The 17310-nt window shown below is 41.4% G+C and overlaps 1 protein-coding gene across 1 annotated transcript in view; it reads right to left on the bottom strand.

Annotated features, from left to right (window-relative positions):
• HTRA1 (HtrA serine peptidase 1) overlaps window positions 1-17310 on the bottom strand; it is a 48761-nt gene that overhangs the window by 13028 nt on the left and 18423 nt on the right. The window contains exons 2-3 of the mRNA XM_087725930.1: window positions 12395-12494; window positions 11550-11754 (exon numbers count right to left, since the gene is read on the bottom strand). Of these exons, the coding sequence (XP_087582056.1) occupies window positions 11550-11754; window positions 12395-12494 (305 nt within the window). The remainder of the gene's footprint in view (window positions 1-11549; window positions 11755-12394; window positions 12495-17310) is intronic.

The following is a 17310-nucleotide window of genomic DNA, read 5'->3' as shown; positions in this document are numbered from 1 at the left end:
AGGTTCCACCAGTGGACCCGGAAAGCAGGCCACACCTACAGAAAAGGTTCCAAAAAATTAGCTTTCTAATGAGACAGCAAGAAAAATAAATCCGATAAGTCTAGAGCATGGCTGTCAAAAGTCCTGGTCCACGGGAAAATACATCATGCGCTGGCCACACTCATGGCCGGTTTAGCGAAGGGGGAAAAAGTTCCGATACACCATGTGACACTGCCGTAACATGAGTTTGACACCCCGGTTCTAGGGTCAAAACAGAGGTGGGTTCCTACCAGTTCGCAGCTATTCGGTAGAACCGGTTCGTCAAATCTACCGAACCGGTTAGAAGAGGTTCCACCAGTGGACCCGGAAAGCAGGCCACACCTACAGAAGAGGTTCCAAACATTTTTTGAAACCCACCACTGGTTAAGTCTAATGTGTCAAGCAAGCCATAACTTATTATGTTTTCTTAATGTAAAAAATATAAAAGCATACTTTTAATTCATGTATGAGTTAATAACATCAACAGATTCTGAATTATAATTTGTTTTTACCAAAATGAAATAAATCTAGCAAAACCTGCTATCTCCTCATTCTAATATGACTCAGATGCATTTTTTATTTGCACAGGCAAATTTTCAAGCATTTAAGTTTACTTGGCTAATTAAACGGAACCAACGCTCTGCCTTAATCAGTTAACAGATCCTTTCTCCAAATTTGTAACAGAAGTAAATCATTCCGAAATAAGTTTGTTGCTGTCGCTGTAAGAAAAGGACACTTTCCTCTGCAGCCTGTATTTTTGAGAATTTGAGTACAGATTTGCTTTTAATGTTTTCTCCCTTCATCTTCTTAATCAAGAAGGACAATACACATCTCAGTAGTACCTACTTGAACTATATAGTTAAAATGTGAGTCTTATATAAATCTACTGCCTGAAGCGACATGCCTCTCAACAATGTTCAATGCATAAAGAAAAGGTTAGACATGCCAAAGACGAATCTCCTCCTGTGCCATGCTGAGTCAAGATGTAGCCTAGGGCAAAACATCATATCTTTTTCTCAAACTCTTTTTTGAGATCATCTAATAACATTTCCACTATGGCAGGGGTGGGTTTCAACCGGTTCGCGGCGGTCCCTGCAAACCGGTTGGTCGGCGAACCTGGAAGTAAGTAACTTCCGGGTACGGCGAAGGGCCCACCCGCCTGCCCTCCTTACCCGGTTTTGACGAGTTCTGCGCTTCCACGCATGCGCAGGACGCATACAGCGCCTGCGCGATCCTCCAGGAGCAGCTGGAGCATCGCACAGACGCTAGTATGCATGCGTGCACCATGCGCGTGCACGAGGACGCCGCCGGCCCCATTCCAACCGAACTGGTTGGAACGGGGCGAGAAACCCACCCCTGCACTATGGTATCATTCTGGCAGGGCTGATTCTGCTGTACACATTGGCAACTTATTGCTTTAAGTTTGGAAATACTAATTTACTTTTCACATCATTAATTCCGGTGAAAACATAACTTGCAAACTCATATACAGAAAAGAACAAAGCTTGAATTTTGAAGCGATAGTTATCCCTCTGAGCAACAATTCCCAGTGGTGTACAAGTACAAACAGGCTGAAGGAACATCAATGAATAAATTTTCCTCAGAAGTAAAGGACTAAGAAATATATATATATTTGGAAGCCAGACTAATAGAGAAACTTTGTTCAGCATTCACTGGATTGAATATAATGTAGATGTCATTCTTATTTTCACTAATGGGAGTAGCACTGTTGAGATCGTATCCCAAACTCATAGGCTCCTCACCAGGCATGAAATCCTCTTATCTTCGCTATCGGTTCGGAACCGGGAGCGCGCATGCAAGCTTGCTTCGCTCGCGGCGCTTCTGCGCGTGCACAGAACCTTCTGTGCATGCACAGAGCATCCGTGATGACATCTGGGCAGGTGGGCGGAGCTCTCGCCGCTGCCCCTACTGGTTCACCTGAAACGGGGCGAACCAGCAGAATACTACCGATTTTGAGGTTTGCGACTGAGGTACACTTTTACACATGAAAATTTTGGCACACCATAGCACTCCTGTCATTAATATTAAGAGTGCTCCAGGATCCCATGATATTCCTAACAAGACAATACCATTTTGAAGAAAATTGAAATCTGAGCATTCCTGCAGCAAACTGAAAATAAAAATCTATAGAAAAGGAACAATATAATTTTTGCAAGGTTATTTTGATATTTAGAGAATAATATCAGAATAGATAGAAATATCCAAAGGCCACTCTGCAAAACTCCGTGGCACGACAAAACCGCGGTCCACTAAAGCGCGCCCGATTAAAGCGTGTACCTGACGTCATCAGCAGCGCGACAAATACGACCGCGGAGAAAAAAGGGCGCTTTAAAAGGCGCTTTTAAAGCAAGCTGATTCACGTTAAGGTAAGGGTTAGGTTTAGGGTTAGGGTTAGGTTAAGCGTTAGGGTTAGGTTAAGGGTTAGCGTTAGGTTTAGCGTTAGGTTAAGGGTTAGGGTTAGGTTAAGGGTTAGGTTTCGGAGGGTTAGGGTTAGGTTTACGCGTTAATTTTAGCTTTACCGCTCACAGTGTGCTTTTTTCGTCGCGCTGTGATGACGTCAGGTACGCGGTTTCGTCGAGCGCGCTTTAGTCGACCGCGGTTTTGTGGTGGAACCCAAAACTCTCCCTATGTATCAATAATACATCCCATCTCCACTGCAATCAAGATATCCACTGGCAGTGACTTGCATAAGAGGAAGCTGCTGTAACATTGGACAGCAATCTCTCTCCGGGCATGGGAGGCCAGCTTTTAGAAAGCCCTTTCTGTATTAAGGCAGGAACACTGTGTTATTTCTTAATGCCAAAAGAAGCAATACACTTCCAACTTTAAATTTTAGAAGCCTGCAATAAATGTTATTGATCAGATTCTAGGGAATCCTTAATTCTCTTCTATTGGAGTTCAGAGTCTAAATGTACAAAAGAAAAAGAAAAACCACTTTAAAATCAAACAGTGAATAAGACACCTAAGGAATGTTATGATACATGAGAAAATAATTATTATTATGCTTAACAAAAGCAGATTTGTCCTGAGATCAGATCTGCCTCGTTTACTATAGAACAGCGGCCCTCAACCTTTTGGGTGCCAGGGACCAGTATTGCGCAGGCTGATTTTTCCATGGAAGGAGCGGGGTTATGGTGAGTGGATGGGCTTCGCTCACCCCATAGGTATGTGCATGGGCTTCGCTCATTTGCACAGCCCGCTTCCAGTGCTCGTCCAAGGCCCAGGGGTTTGAGGACCCTTGTTATAGAGCAATAGCAATAGCAGTTAGACTTATATACCGCTTCATAGGGCTTTCAGCCCTCTCTAAGCTGTTTACAGAGTCAGCATATCGCCCCCACAGTCTGGGTCCTCATTTTACCCACCTCGGAAGGATGGAAGGCTGAGTCAACCTTGAGCCTGGTGGGATTTGAACAGCCGAACTGCAGAACTGCAGTCAGCTGAAGTAGCCTGCAGTGCTGCATTTAACCACTGCGCCACCTCGGCAGGGGTGTCAAACTCAAATTTATGGAGGGTTGCATCAGGATTGTGTTTGACCTCAGGGAGTGAATGATTGGTGGCTAGGGGGGTGGCCAGCTCGATGTCACACATGTTGTGGGCACCCAAGCACTTTGCCAGAGAAAATGGGCTCCCAAGCTCCATTTTTGGCTACGATGGCCTCCTGCAACCCTCTGCCGGCAAAAACACAGTTCAGGAGGACTGCCCGTGGCCCTCGCATGTTCCATTTTCAGCTGCGATGGCCTCTTGCAACCCTCTGTCAGTGAAAAGGAGCTCGAGAGGGCTGCCTGTGGCCCTTCCAAGCTCAGTTTTCACTGTCAGAGGCACCCCGGTCCAGTCCTACACTGTTTCCAGGGCAGCCCCCAAGGCGAAATCTTTTTGTGCAAAAGGTTTTTATTTTCCATTTTTTCATTTTCATACACTCACATATATACTGTGCATAGCCGGAGCCAAACAACATTAAACAATAATCGCAGCAATTCCTCTTGTCAACAATACCCCCCAAAATAGAAACCCAATATACCTCTTCCACTCTCCGTACACCTCTTTCTTCCACCCCCTCCAACTTTCTATCTTCCCTCCATCATCCCCCTCTACCCTACTTCCCCTCTCCCTCTACCACTCCTCTCTCCCGATCCACTCTCTCCCTTCCTTCTCACCCTCCCTCCCATCCTCTCTCCCGCCCTCTCTACCCATCTTTCTTCTATCCCACTCCTCCTCCCCTTGGTGTATTTCCACTATATGTCAATGTACTTAACTTGTCCTATTTTTACAGAGAAATTAAAGAAAAACAGTATACATGTGTAGTCGCATTGCATTGAAATCTAACACATCGTATAGTGTAAATCCCTCCCTCCCCCCACCCTCCCCCCCAACACCCCACCTCCCTCCCCCCCCGACTTCCCAGAGCCCGTACACGGTATAGATCTTTAACAAACACAGTCTAAGATATATTGAGAAAAAAGAAATTTAAAAAAGGGTTAATAACATCTCTACATCGACCTTAGCTTCTTCTTGCTACGCTAACTTTGAACAATTTAAATCATTCCTGATCTTAAGCATAGGCTATCTGGAATTTCTTAGTCCCATATAGTCCCCCTAGGCGAAATCTAAGCACCCCGGCAGGCCTACGGGCCTTGAGTTTGACACCACCCCTACTATAGAGGGTGATGATACAGCAAAGACTGGATCCAGTTTATCCTGACCATTGTACTTATTCTGCCCATTCACCTAATGCAGTGTTTCTCAACCTTGGCCACTTGAAGATGTCTGGACTTCAACTTCCAGAATTCCCCAGCCAGCGAATGCTGGCTGGGGAATTCTGGGAGTTGAAGTCCAGACATCTTCAAGTGGCCAAGGTTGAAAAACACTGACCTAATGATTAGGAATAGAAAGAAATGAGACCTTTTACCCTCCCCATTTCTCCTTTGCCCATCAATCTGTCTGCTTGGTTTCTCTTGCTCTGTGGTTACTGTTTGGGTGGCCAGAGGGAATCCACTTTTTTTTTCTCCCTGTGTACACAGACGATGGAAAATCAGGAAAGCAAACTTTACATGCTTGTTTATAAGTATGCTAATAAATGGCAGTTATGAAGATAAATTAAGTCACATTTCAGAAACGGCTTTTACCAAACATTGAAAGTACCCCAAAAGATATAACCAAACCTCAGAAAGTTTAATCCCATGTGTTTACCTTATGGGGCTTTTAAGATAGCTAATGAAAGCAGTCTTTGAAGCATAAAGCTATTCCACAGCTTCAGAAGGCAATTTCTTCTTCTTTTTTTGTATATTGTGGTAGTAGTGATTAATTAGATTTTAAACACATCAGAAGACTTAAGGCCTCCTTCAAAGCAAAATCTGAGCAGGAAATGACTGAAGAGAGGGATTGCCAGCAAGTATGAAAACGTTTGATGAAAGCATTTGACCCTTACTGTCCTATTAATAAGCCTGGCATAAGCGAATTCTCTCTATGTGGGTTGAAAAACACACGGCAATTAGTGTGGGCATGAGAATTATGGAAGCTGTAACAAGACATCATGAAGAATGATGTATTGAGAAAGGCCATATGCATGTTTCCATTCAAGTTCTGCAAACAAGCAAGTTTTTTTTTTTCCTTTCTGTAATTAGATCCTATTTATTAGTTGAAACTGTACTGGATTTGAATTAATGATGCACAATGCACCATAAAAACTATGGTAGTACTTATGACTGTAGTTGGGTAATGAATTAGGTTAATTATTGCGAAGAGGCAAGACTTCCCTCGACAAATACTCTTCCTTTCTTTTCATATATGTGATTGAAGCCTAAAAAGTGAAATTCACTACCGTTTATTGCCACTAGTCAACTTTTTAAAGCCAGTCAAAATAAACCACATCTACTTATATAACATTTCAGTAAATCGTATACATGCAATTATGACATAATTCTAGTGCATAATCAAATAAAAAAATAAATAAAGGAAATTAATGGTTCCAAATTCCTCATATTAAGAGAGCACATAAGCCAAATGCTTACTTAGGCTTTTCATAATAAATCATTCAAAACCAGCTATTTTCTGTGCATATAGTTGCCAATATTTTCTTTCATACAATATCTGTATTTATCTGTATATCTTTGGCTGCAGATATAGCATTGTTATCAGAAATTACATTAACTTTGAACTGTATGTGTATGTATATGTATATGTATGTATGTGTGTGTATATATATATATATATATATATATATATATATATATATATATATATATATATATATATATATACATACATACATACATACATACATACATACATATACATACATACATACATACATACATATAGTAGTAATAGCAGTAGACTTATATACCGCTTCATAGGCCTTTCAGGCCTCTCTAAGCGGTTTACAGAGAGTCAGCATATTGCCCCCAACAATCTGGGTCCTCATTTTACCCACCTCGGAAGGATGGAAGGCTGAGTCAACCCTGAGCCGGTGAGATTTGAACCGCTGACCTGCTGATCTAGCAGTAGCCTGCAGTGCTGCATTTAACCACTGCGCCACCTTCTTGGCTGTAATACAGAAATAGTTTGGTACTACGTTTAATCTGGGATATTTTGCCTACAATGCTGAATTGATGTTGCCCATACAAATACTAACCAGTCTGGGCCTTGCTTAGTATCTAAGTCCAGCTAGATGCTGCCACCTGCTATCAACTTAATAAAAGTACAAGCAATCAGTGTGGGCATTGGTGGCTAGGGGGGTGGTCAGCTCGATGTCACACATGTTGTGGGCATCAACGTGCCGACAACAGCGCACCGACAACAGCGCGCCGACAGAAGGGCGATTTAAGTTAAGGTAAGCGCGTCGACAGAAGGGCGATTTAAGTTAAGGTAAGCGCGTCGACAGAAGGGCGATTTAAGTTAAGGTAAGCGCGTCGACAGAAGGGCGATTTAAGTTAAGGTAAGCGCGTCGACAGAAGGGCGATTTAAGTTAAGGTAAGCGCGTCGACAGAAGGGCGATTTAAGGGCGATTTACATTAAGGTAAGGGTTAGGTTTAAGGTTACATTTAGGGTTAGGGTTAGTGTTATGTTTAGGGTTAGGATTAGGATTAGCATTACGTTTAGGGTTAGGGTTAGCGTTAGGTTTAGGGTTAGGTTCTGTACTAATACTAATTATACTATACTAATTATCCCCTTCTCATCAATTCAACTAAACCAGGGGTGGGGAACTATGGCCCTTTTATAACTTGTGGACTTCCACTCCCAGTCATAAAAGTTTCCCATCTCTGAACTAAACCAAGTCAGGAAATAACAGCAACAGCAGAGCAATTTAAGGTACATTTGAACATTTCTGGGTATTTCTAAGATGCAAATAGATACAGTAACTCTTCTTATTCTTTCTTTTGATTAAATCTGAGATGAGCAGTTGACAAATCCTTGTCAGGTGTCTAAATCCAGCAATATTTCTGGATGACATATACAGAGGTTCTAAGTCTAAACTCTCAGGCTTTCCCTAGATAAGCTACCAAGTTAATAATAATAATAAAAAAAACCAGTTGGGTAAACTGTAAGAATTTCTTAGCTTCGTACTCAAATTATGCACATTTTTCCTATCTTAGCAGATTTAGTGTGGGAGGTTTACTCAGTTCTATTTGTTTTGGCCTTTAATCAACCACAGTGGATTCAGAGGATATGAGCTGCATTCACGATGGCTCTTTATCAAGTTACTTTTTGCTGAAGAAACAGAAAAACTTCATTAAACTGTGAAATCTGACAGGGACATTCTGCTATCCTTGTGAACCAGAGGCGGGTTACTGCCGATTCAGCCCGGATTCGGCCTGAACCGGTAGTAGCAGCGGCGGGAGGCTCCACCCACCCGCTTCTGCACATGCACAGAAGCGTCCGCGCACATGCGTCCACGAGCGAACCAGTAGTAAAAATAATAGAAACCCACCACTGATGTGAACAATGGTGCAATAAGCAGACACCCCAATAAGCAAACACAAAAATAAAATCATATAATGTGTGAATCAGGATTTAGTACAAATCCTAGTGATCCTTTGGAAAAGCTTTACTTTTTTGCTCCAAAGCATGAAAATTGCATTAAAGTACAATTCCCATTTAACAAATTTTAGTTAAATTTAGTTAAAAGTAAAAAGAATTTTGCTCACTATTTTGATTCTTGTGAGGATGATTCCCTTAAAATGAAGTAGGGCACATAGGATTGAATAAAGAGGCATTTAAGATTCTTTGTAAAATAAGTGAACAGTGACAAATATTACAAAATAATGAATAGATACCAAGAAATACCAATTGTTTCATATTCAACTGATGAGTTATTAATTTGACTAGAGGGATCATTATGTTCCTTCTAAGAATGATGCTTTGTCGAGAACACTGGCCACTTCCTTCATTTTCTTATATCACTGATTTCTAAAAATTATCCCGTCTCTCTTTCTTCAGTAAGCATTTATAAAGAGCGTTGGTCTTTCTCTACATATTCAAATCCAGTATTATGGACAGGAGCATCACAGAAATGTCAGAATGATGAAATGTGCTGTGGGAAGTTATCATCCAGCCCTCTCCCAGAAAAAATGAAATATCCTAGGAAACATTGAAAAGGCAGAATATTTCTCTGGATGTGAAAAGAAAGAGACATGCTTTAAAAGACAGAAGAGTTGCCTGTAGCTTCCTGCCCATCCCCACTTTGTCAATAGGCCATTGAGAAGGCCAGGCTAGCCCACTTTACATAATAAAGACTTCTCCACTGCAGCTGCAGGGGGAAGGGATATTGGAACGTTGCTCCACTTTCCACATGGCATCTGAGAACTCATCACAGCCTAGAGAGCCCTGCATGGCCCCATGGGAGTGTGACAACCAATCAGAATACATTTCTTACACAGGAAGAGGAAACAGAGAGGTGGGACTAAACAGGGTATAAAAAGCCTAGCAAGCCCCTCCTTCAGCCCTTCTCTTCTTCTCCACCAACATTGAAGCATGAGATCACCTTTTCTGTTCAGGGCTCAAGCCATGTGGCCCTGTCCAACAATAAACCATCTTTCCAAGCAGCCTCCATGTCTCCAGTGTCTTTTTCCCCACTTGGAACCGAACCCAGAAGGACATTTCTTTCAACAGTACATCATGATGTCATAATGCAAGCTTCACACGCATATGGTTATATATGACATCATGATGCAACTACAAAAATTCACATTTGTATAATTTGTCATTTGATTCTTTATCTTCCTCTGCTGATATCCATCATACAGACTATCTCAATGCATATTATAAAGCACAACTTTATGGAAAGTTCAAAGAAAAAGGTTTCTAATTTATGCTGATGACTTTTCCAAGGGAAAAACAAATTAATAATTAGAAACTAGTTCATTCCATTGCAGCCCATAGCTCAGTTCTTTGTTAATTTTTTTCCTGTTTTTTTGTAAATCATCCTATTCTTAGCCACCAATTAAAGAAAAACTGTTATAAGAACACAACTGTTTTTGAAATGTCAGTATCATGGAATCTTACATCAAGTCTTCATGTGTTTTGACCCAGATATCTGAAGGATGATGGAAAATATGCTGCAGGGGAAAAAAAGTTAAATGGATAGATTCAACAACAATTTGAGCATATTAAAATATTCCAGTTATGGAAAATTATAAAAAGACAATGTTCCAATCATACAGCTTGTCAAATTGCTATCGCGCATAATTTTAATTCACTAAAAAGAAGAGTATTAACTTCAGAAAAAAAATTAAAACAGTATAAAGCAGCAAGCAACTACTTTGTATTAGCCAGAATGAAGAATTTCCTGCAGCACATTATTTCCAGAAACAATGCTTGAAATAATTCAGGAAACAATGCTTAAAAGGAAATTGCTGAACTCAGCTACTGTATGTGTCTATCAACTTATTTCCTCTGTTCACCTTTGCCAAAACTCGGCCTCACAATATCCATCATCCCGTGATCCATGCACAGCCGGAAAAGGTTTGTAATTTCATTCAGGCATTACTGAAAGCAGAATGTTCACTGCCCATGTGAGCTTTCTAGTCAAGCTTCATCGGATTTCTGCCTGTACCCTGAGATGTACAGTTGTGCATGTGAGACTTTTTTCCCCACTGTAAACCTTCAGGCCAAATGTTCAAATGTCTACAGGAAATTCCTATCATCTGAATGATGGCGTGGAAGAGCAATGTTTTGCTAGAGTGGTCACATGGTATAACAAATATGTGGCCAAAGGGGAATGGGGTGAATTCTCCCCCCCCCCTCCAGCGATAGCGTGCCACTATGATTCACAAGAATGCCTCAAGGCCCCAGATAAGACAATGCATGTGAGCAGTTGCTTCCAGTTCTTATAATAACAACCACTTTTCTATAAAAGGGAAGCTTGGCTGGTAGAAAATTCACTGTATTTGCCTTTTGGTAAAGGGTTGGTTTGTGATAACTATAATGCCCACAATGCGCTCTCAAAAATTCCAAATATATCAGGTCCAAATGTTTGTCTATTCGCACCCTAATCTTTCCTCTTCCCCTCTTTCAAACACCAGTGCTGAGCAATTGTATTTTGTGATGTACAGCAAGAAACTATTAGGAAGAATGCTGGTGTACTGTCCAGTCCTATTCTAATCCCTGTTTTGCTTGAATCAATAAAGGTTATTTCTCATTTTGTGTAGATAGATAGATGATAGATAGATAGATAGATAGATAGATAGATAGATAGATAGATAGATAGATAGATAGATAGATACTTTATTTGTATGCTGCCCTTTTCCCTGAGGGGACTCAGGGCGGCTCACAATTCAGGGGGAGGGAGGACAAACAAGTTACAAACATAAAACAATACATCATTAAAAAGCACAACAGTCATACTATTCGAGTGGGGTTGAAATCTTTAGCCCCAGGCCTGTCGGGACAGCCAGGACTTAAGGGCTACGCGGAAGGTCTGGAGGGTGGTGAGGGTACGTATCTCCACGGGGAGTTCGTTCCAAAGGGTCGGAGCAGCCACCGAGAAGGCTCTCCTCCGGGTAGTTGCCAGCCGACATTGGCCAGCTGATGGAATTCGGAGGAGGCCTAATCTATGGGATCTTATTGGCCTAGTGGAGGTGTAGATGATTCCCAGAATGCTGATTCAAGAGGACCTAGATTTCCAGGCTGAAGTCAGTCCCCAACCCGATCCATGGACCAGCACCGGGCTGTGCTAACAAGCAAAGCCCCATGTGTGGGATGCAGGCAGCACATGAAACCACACCCACTCCAGTCTGTGAAAAAAACTTTCTCCATGGAACCGGTCCCTGGTGCCCAAAAGGTTGGGGGCCTGTATCTTAAACCAATCCTGTTCTAGATGGGGAAAAAAGATAAGGACCTAAATATTTGGTTCTTGAATTTATTTGCATATTTCTTGATTTTCCAATAAGGGGATATGACTACCAATACAAAGGAAAGGAACTGCTTTTTTTAGTATAACTTTTAACTAGAATATGTGGCTATTATTCAGATTAATAGATGCACCTGTGCTATTTTGATTAACATAAACTCACCTGAGTATCTATTTTTATTAGTGCAATATCTGCTTTCTCATCGACATCTTTAATTTTAGCATCATACGTCACGCCATTCTTCAGTTCCACTTTCACTCTGTTCTTATTGGTAACCACATGAGCATTTGTAACAATCAGTCCATCTTCAGAAACAATGAATCCAGAGCCACTGGCAGCAGGGACTTCCCTTTTTGTAAAAGGCAATCTAAAAGACAACCCCAATATCAAAAAGTAAATTAATTTCTGAAATAGCAATAGCAGCTAGACTTATATACCGCTTCATAGGGCTTTCAGCCCTCTCTAAGCGGTTTACAGAGTCAGCATATTGCCCCCAACAATCCGGCTCCTCATTTTACCCACCTCGGAAGGATGGAAGGCTGAGTCAACCTTGAGCTGGTGAGATTTGAACAGCCGAACTGCAGAACTGCAGTCAGCTGAAGTAGCCTGCAGTGATGCACTCTAACCACTGCGCCACCTCGGCTCTAAATAACAACATCCGTATGAATCTTTGATATTCGTATATTATTCTGCCAATTTCTGACATTATTTATATATTCAGCATCTTCAAAACTCACAGATCACTATGTCGCAAAGGAAATTGCTTGGTTTTCCCTTGAAGACATTTTGCTTCTCATCTAAGAAGCTTCTTTAATTCTTCAGTTCAAAAGCATCTTTGAGACAGCCATGACCTGGATGACTGAGAATCTCCATAGATAACAGATCAGTACATTTTTACAAAAGGTGAACAGTGTTTAAGAGCATCATAAAATGTTAATTCAAAATAGTTGTTTTTAAAATCCATATAATCAGCAGGACCAGCAATGCAGTTTGCAGATCTTGTTTACCTGCGAAACAATTCTATATGAACCACAGCGGGTGCTATCTTCTCCACCACATCTGCGATAAAATTGTATTTATACCGTAAACTGTTGGGATCTTCCTGACCTAGAGAGAAAGAAAGACAGAAAAACATTTGTCATAAAGCATCATCGTGACCTAAAGAAAGGCACACAAAATTACTAATTGCCCATAATAAAGGGAGGAAAAAATTTAATTTCTAAGAAACTGATTAGAAAAAGTAGGAAGATTATTAAAAACAATTGTAGTAACATTCATGAGAAAAAGTACCATATACCAAGTACCATTGCCTCCAATAGACCGATCAGATCCCAGATTAGGCCTCCTCCGAATTCCATCCGTCGGCCAATGCCGACTGGCGACTACCTGGAGGAGATCCTTCTCTGTGGCTGCTCCGACCCTCTGGAACGAACTCCCCGTGGAGATTCAAACCCTCACCACCCTCCAGGACTTCCACAAAGCCCTTAAAACCTGGCTGTTCCGACAGGCCTGGGGCTAAAGAGCTTTTGCCCCCCTCCTCGAATGGTATGGTTGTTGTGTGTTTTAAATTGTGTATTGTTATGTTTGTCTTTTTATCCCCTGTTTGTACCCCCTTCCCTGACCGAACTGTGAGCCGCCCTGAGTCCCCTTCGGGGAAAAGGACGGCATATAAATGAAATAAATCCTAAATATAGCAGACAGAATAGATTTAGGTTCCTGTTCAAAACTTACTTGCCCAAACAAACATGTGAGGTTATGATAAAGAGAGATTTCATATTAAGGAAAAGTTGTTTGCTTTATAAGTTAACTCTTGGTAGATCATAAATGTCACTCATTTTTAAAATGTACTTTAAAGTTTGGCTATGCAGGTAGCCTTTGACTTACAACCATTCATCTGGCAAGGATTTCAAGTTATAATGGTGCTCAAAAAAGTGACTTACAAATTTTTCTCACACTTATGACGGTCACAGCATCCCCACAGCCACGATTAAAATGTAAACACCACCACGTATTTATGACAGTTGTGATATTCTGGGATCATGGGATCACCATTTGTGACCTTTTCAGTCAGCTTATGACAAGCAAAGTCAATGGGGATAAGTCAAAGTTAACCCTAACAATTGTAGTGATTCATTTAACAATCATGTCAAAAAAAGGTTGTAAAATTGGCACAACTCGTTTAACCACCACCTGGTTTAACAACAGAAATTATGGTTTCAACTATATTTGCAAGTCATGGACTACCTGTATAAACATTACATATGAATTAAGTGCTTAAGTGCTTCTCCATGCATAGAGCCGAGGTGGCACAGTGGTTAGGGTGCAGGCCACTTCAGCTGACTGTTATCTGCAGTTCAGCGGTTCTAATCTCACCAGCTCAAGGTTGACTCAGCCTTCCATCCTTCCGAGGTGGGTGAAATGATGACCCAGACTGTGGGGGGCGATATGCTGATTCTGTAAACCGCTTAGAGAGGGCTGAAAGCCCTATGAAGCGATATATAAGTCTAACTGCTATTGCTATTGCTATCATCCTCATCTTCTACCCAGTAATAATGGTAGTATGGAGGCCATTTATCAGGACTGTGCTACTTAGTGTAATATGCAGCAAAGGCATCTCAGTTTACAACAGCTCCTTATTAGTATAACATTAAAATATATTTTATTCCTCCTGATCATTGAGCATGGTTTGCAAGAGTATGCAAACTATTTAAGTTCAAATATTTTGAGTGCGAAATAAAATACTTTTAACTTGAAATTATTTTCACTGGAAGCACCCTGATACTATTTCCATTTTACTGGAAGCATTTTGAACTTGAAATACTTCCAGTAAGATTAAAAAGAGCCAATCTGGTCTGCTTTGAATTTGAAATGTTTAGCAATCCTACATGAATCTTACAAATTGGCTTCCTTAACAAGGCATTTGTGATTACATTTCTGTCCACTCTCTCCCTTGAACGAAATTGGGAGAGAAATAGTATGTCTTATTGCTGCAGATACAAGGGGCAGTAACTGTTTCTTCTGCCTCTCAAATTGCTTATTGTATTTTCTTAATTTCTCAGTCGACTCTACATGTTGAGACTATAGGAAACCTGGAGACAGTCAGAAACAGGCAATTCTGCTGCCAAATTTTAGTGATTTCCAAAGATTTTCCACATATTTGAAAATTTAGTTTTAAGGTCTTCTTTCTAGCATGACAAAGGCATAAAGTTATCACAGGAAAAAACAACAATAGTATTAAAACTGAAAAGAAACAACAGAAAAAACTACAGATAACATCAAATGGTCTTTCCCGTGTTAGATCTCCAATGGCTACAATAAATTAAATGGTTATCCTCAATAACTTGAAGGGGGAGAAAAAGATCCTTCTTTAGAACTATACCAGTGGTGGGTTTCAAAAATTGTTCAAACCTACTCTGTGGGTGTGGCCTCCTTTGTGGGAGTGGCTTGCCGCCCATGTGACCGGATGGGAGTGGCTTGCCGCCCATGTGACCGGATATGAAGATGCCAACGACACTTGTCAGAACCACCTTACATTACCTCACACCCAGCACTGGCATCCAGAAGAATACAATGTAAACTTGTTTTTTAAAAGGCATCTTTGGTTTGCGTTAAGACAACTTCAACACACGCAATGTTCTGATTGCACCACAAACGCAGTAGGCAAAACTAACTTAACAAATGTCTTGCTTAGCAACCAAACTTTTGCAGCACAATGTCTGCCACTCTGAAAAGAGATAGCAAATAACAGTCTTATCAAAATCTAAGCAAGCACCTGCCCTGTGTTTAACTGCCACAGTCTACTGCAAAAGTCTCCAACCTTGGTAACTTTAAGACTTATAGACTTCCTCATGCTGACTAGGGAATTGTGGAGTTGAAGTCCACAAGTCTTAAAGTTGCCAAGGTTGAACACTCTTGCTCTAAGTATAATACTGAGGAACCTCCAAGTCATCTACTCCAGGTGGCAGCATTCCATTAGAACCACTAGAATCATTCTTCAAGCACCTTCTCTACCTCTTCCTCACTTCATTGACCTCAGTTTGATAGACATAATATCCCTCTTCATAGATCTTCAGAGCAATCTCAAAAATGTAAAGCCATAATTGAAGACCCTCTCAAGGAAGACTTATAAAGCCCTTCATGGTATTGGACCTGGGTACTTGAGAGACCGCCTGCTGCCAATTACCTCCAATAGACCGATTCGATCCCACAGATTAGGCCTCCTCCGAATTCCATCCGCTGGCCAATGCCGACTGGCGACTACCCGGAGGAGAGCCTTCTCTGTGGCTGCTCCGACCCTCTGGAACGAGCTCCCCGTGGAGATTCGAACCCTCACCACCCTCCAGGCCTTCCGCAAAGCCCTTAAAACCTGGCTGTTCCGACAGGCCTGGGGCTAAAGAGCTGTTGCCCCCCGTCTCGAATGGTATGACTGCTGTGTGTTTTTAAATTATGTATTGTTATGTTCCGTCTTTTTATTTTTTGTCTGTACCCCCTTCCACTGATTTGAATTGTGAGCCGCCCTGAGTCCCCTTGGGGAAAAGGGCGGCATATAAATGTAATCAAATCAAATCAAATAAATCAAATCAAATCAAATCAAGACACCTGATATTCTGCATTGTTGTCAGAATTGCTGTCAAGTACGATATATGAGGAGGATTCAGAGACAGAGGGTCAGGAGCAAACTGAAGATAGTTTCATAGTTATTTTTTCAGCCTTTCTATCTATGACGGAAAATTCAATTTCTTATAAAATAATACAATTTATTTTCCCCCACACATTATTTTTGTCAGAATCGTTTGACTGATCCAGATTCCTCTATACGATAATTGAAGAGGGCAGTGTGATTCCGACTTGATACAAAAGATAAGGAGCCAATTCTCTCCTCTCATTCATTCAGATTAATTCTACCTAAATTCAATTTCTTAGTTTCACCACACATAGGTTTTGCAAGCTGAAAAAAGTAAGAGGAAAAATTACAGATTGTTGGTAACAGAAAAAAAAAAGATTATCAGTAAATCAAAATTTACTATTGATGTTTTAGAAGGAAATTGTCCCCTTATCTTTGGATATTAATACTTTAAGTCCAATGTTATATAGGGAACACATAAACTAGCAGACATGTGTGTGTATGTGCATGAAACATTGAAATACAACTACAAATCAAGTATAATCAGCTATGTACAATTAGAGGATTCAGCTTTGTAAAAACTTAAATATTTAGTACCGTGAACTGAGCAGATAGCGATCTGTTCTCACCCTCTCCTCCATCCAGTAACGAAAGCCGAGACAAGCGTAAAATAGAATGTCCTTTAATAACAAGACCAGACTCTCGGTGGCTGAAAGCCAAATAAACAGATAAGGACTTTGGCAGCAAGTCCAACAAACCTTGGCAGCAATTCAGACTAACTCTGGCAGCAATCCAGCCTGCCAAGTTCATTTCTCTTTAGTCCAAGCATTGACTTCTGCAAGAAGGGCGTGGCACAAGTAGTCTCTTTTATAGTCTGGAGAGGAGCTTAATGACCATCAGCTGAGCATAATTACCTCCTGTAATTACATAGTTGTTCTTGACGCCGAGTAGCCCTTCGATGGCGTGCATCCTGGAACAACTCACTGTTGGTTTCTGGATCACTCTCTCTGGTCTCCTCCCCATTGATCCAAGGCTCAGGCGCCACCTGGTGGCCAACCAGTCTCTCTGCACCCTGCTCGGAGTTGGAACCCTGTCCAGGGTCCTCCACATCCTCCAAGGTCGACTCATAGGGCCCCTCGCTGTCGGAGTCTGGTGGCAGCTCCAACGGCTTCTGCTGTGCCGGGCCACAACAGCAATCATACTGTATGACCATACTGTATGACTTGACCGAGGTGGTGCAGTGGTTAGGGTGCAGTACTGCAGGCCACTTCAGCTGACTGCTATCTGCAGTTCAGCGGT

This window comes from Thamnophis sirtalis, unplaced genomic scaffold, assembly GCF_051295495.1.
Source record: "Thamnophis sirtalis isolate CommonGarterSnake01/CBP01778 unplaced genomic scaffold, rThaSir2_p1.2 scaffold_11, whole genome shotgun sequence".
NCBI lineage: Eukaryota > Metazoa > Chordata > Lepidosauria > Squamata > Natricidae > Thamnophis > Thamnophis sirtalis.
This window is presented reverse-complemented; position numbering and strand designations above follow the sequence as displayed.